The 3,251-nt window shown below is 43.1% G+C and overlaps 1 protein-coding gene across 1 annotated transcript; it reads right to left on the bottom strand.

Moving 5' to 3' along the window:
* Positions 1-273: 273 nt before the first annotated feature.
* On the bottom strand, positions 274-1,358 carry LOC127121663 (uncharacterized). The gene is made up of 2 exons (XM_051052116.1): positions 1,208-1,358; positions 274-1,076 (listed from the first exon to the last, which is right to left on the bottom strand). Exons 1-2 carry the CDS (start codon positions 1,356-1,358, stop codon positions 274-276), a joined length of 954 nt encoding a protein of 317 aa, XP_050908073.1.
* Between the last annotated feature and the right edge of the window lie 1,893 nt (positions 1,359-3,251).

Below are 3,251 nucleotides of genomic sequence, written 5' to 3'. Positions count from 1 at the left end.
TACATCATAACCGGGAGGAAGAACCACTGGTGGGGGTCCTAACTCCCTTAGTTGTACAAGTGATCCCCTCAATAAATATGGTAGAATGTGGCTATAAGGCATGGGAACTATGTCAAATCTTCTCTCGGGCCTTCGCATCCTTTGTTGATGTTGTTGATATTGTGGTTACTGACGCTGCGATTGTTGTTGATACCGTTGTTGTTGTTGTTGAGTTTGAACAGGAATTGCAAATGGTTGTTGTTGACTTGGTTGGACGGGAGCTATGGAGGCTACTTATGGATAAGTAGGATTTCTTGTTCGAATGATTGAGGCGACATTGATCTCCTCTTCTCGTTTTTTACCGTAGGGAACAAAAGGTTTCTTCAATGCACTAGAAGTACTGGCAGAGTTCTGGATCTTTCCCATTTTAATCATATTTTCTATCCTTTCACAAGCTAAGACCAGGTCGAAAAAGCCCGAAAAGGTGCTCCCTACCATTCTATCAAGGTATGGACCTTGCAGGTTTCCCATAAACATGTCTACCAGTTCTCTTTCTAGCAATGAGGGTTGTACCCTAGCAACTAATTCCCTCCACCGTTGGGAATACTCTTTGAAGGACTCCTCAGACTTTTGAGTCAGATTTTGCAACTGCGTGTGATTAGGTGCCATATCAGTGTTGTACTGATAGTGCTTGAGGAATGCCTCAGCCATTTCCCTCCATGTATGAATATGGTAGCCCTTAAGTTGCATGTACCAATCCAAAGATGCCCCACTGAGGGAATCATGGAAAAAATGCATTAAAAGTTGATCATCGCTGGAATAGGCATCCATCTTTCGGCAGTATGCCCTAATGTGCGTCCTAGGGTCGCTATTTCCCTTATATTTTTCAAAGTCCGGAACTTTGGACTTGGCCGGAATGATGACCCCAGGTACCAAGCACATTTCTGCCGCATCAAGGCCCAAAACATCAGTGCTCCCCATTGCCTTGAGCTTTTCCTCGATAGCCTTCACCTTTCTCTCCACCTCGTTGGTTACTGAATCGAAGGCGTCATCCTGAGAAGCGTCCCTTGGGCTGAAGAATGCATCGTGTTGGTCGTCTGTCTCAAAAACATGAGGACGAGGATTATCGTTTGGAACACCGCCGGGTGCATTATGTTAATTAGAGGATCAACTTGAGGAACTGGGGTCGGAGTCTCGACCGCTGGAGGGGTATGAGGAATGGTAGTACTGGCACGTTGGTTCATTTCTTCTTGCATTTTTGCCATAACCTCTTGGCCTCTTGCGACTGCTTGAATAGTCTCCATCAACTGCCGCATTTGGGACCGCATCTGAGATACTTCTTCCTGAAGGACAACTTGGTTCTCTTGAAGTTGCTCCATGACAACTTGTCGACGTCCTTGTGTATCGTACCAAAAAGTCAGCTTTGGATAGTGGTTTTGGTCAGAAAAAATGGTGGATGGATGAGTTTTTTTATGTTTTTGTGTTTTGAAAGATGCAGATGATGCATGCATTTTTTATGTTAAAGCAAATCTCTTTTTAGTTATTAGTGTTTATTCATTGCAAAAACTACTTGACGATTCACGTTCACAATCATAAATAAAGAAAAACACAATAGAGAAAAATCACAATTTTCATTCATCCTTTGAAGGGAAAATAGACTGCAATACATAGGAGTTGCGAAATACAAGTAATGGAAGCAAATAAACCAACTAGATATCCACCCTAAAAGTGACTCCTTGAGACTTGCGGAGAGCCTCAATGTCGATGATGAGTTCGACCATTGTTCTTTTGCAGAACTTGACGAAGTGGTAGACCCCTTCGGGGGTATTATTTGGGCACATGATCAGATCCGCCTCCTTCGACTTGTCAGGAAAGTCTTGAAGGGCATAGTTAGTTAATACCATCATGTTGGTGTACTTGTCCCTCCATTCTTCGTAAAGGGCTTGGAGATTATGGATGATTTCGTCCCTTTGAGAAATGGAAGCTTCGAGTCCATGGCAACACTCCTCCTAATGTCTGCATTTGTTTTGCAATTCTACATAGGCTTGGTCATAGATTCCCCTCTTCAAGTTCTTGATTTACTCGCAAGCTCGTCCAAGGTTGAACTGCTCACGCATGAAGCTTCAGTGAATCTTTTCTTTCTCCAGTTGCTCCTTGGCTAGAAAGTCCTTATACTCTTTTAGAGTGGTCCTTAGTTCGAGAATCTAGGCCTCGTAATCTTCCCCCGCTTCTTTCTCCATGGCATTAGACCTCTCGATAGTATTTTCAAGGTCCTTAATGATTCAGAACGCTCAATCCAACTCTTCGTTGCGGAAGTCTAGCTCATAATTAGCTCCTTCTAAAGCTCCACCAACCCAAACTCTTTGTCCCTCGGCTAGTCAGAGATTTTTCTTGCTATCTTCAAATTTTTCACAGACTTGCTTACCCTTATCCTCCAAGACGTGGTTACGTTCCTTGGCACGATTCAGTTGGACTCGTAGTTGAGTGTTTTCCAACTCGAGCTCTTTGATTTGGCTGGTAAGTTTGTCCATGTCCTCTTGTAGGATAGGCTCAGGCTCGGGCATCAATGAAATAAAGAAGGATAAAAAAGAAATGGCATCTTAACAATCCTAGCCCTCTCTTTTACCCACACATAGTAGGGCTCCTTGGCTAGGATGTTTTTCTTACCCCATTCATGGTCAATACAGACTATGCTTTTCCAAGCTTTTCTCACTCTTTTCACGTTTGAATCAAGTGGATCCACAACATTGATGATAAATGGAATGAAATCTCTTTCCTCGGGGGGATTCGTCATGGCGTACCCTAGTTGTCTCTTGAGTATAGCAGGGTTGTAGTTAATGCAACCTTGCGTTCCTATTAAGGGTAGGTTAGAGAACTCTCCACATCTTGCGATGTCGTCCTTTATATCCCAATTCCATCTTGTACCATAGAATTGAGTTGGTAGAAAGAGATGCGAATCTTTGCGGTCATGTCAGTTTGTTTTCGGCGAAGGGTCCACTTTGAGGCATGCAGGCTCTCATCCAAAGATGTAGCATAAGAGCGCAACAGAGGAAAATACCTCCCTTCTTCTCATGCCTTGTATGGAAGGTATGGTAGAAATCAGCAAGTAAAAAAGACACTGGATTCTTTGTTAAAAAGACTTCAACTGCTAATTGATCCACAAACTTGTCCACATTTGGGAAGAGGACAATTCCATGAATCAAAAGTGCCAAGGTTGCACTACAAAAGTTGGGTCTTCCTTTTTTAATCATTTCCCAAGCATGGGCTTCTAG

This window comes from Lathyrus oleraceus, chromosome 2, assembly GCF_024323335.1.
Source record: "Lathyrus oleraceus cultivar Zhongwan6 chromosome 2, CAAS_Psat_ZW6_1.0, whole genome shotgun sequence".
NCBI lineage: Eukaryota > Viridiplantae > Streptophyta > Magnoliopsida > Fabales > Fabaceae > Lathyrus > Lathyrus oleraceus.
This window is presented reverse-complemented; position numbering and strand designations above follow the sequence as displayed.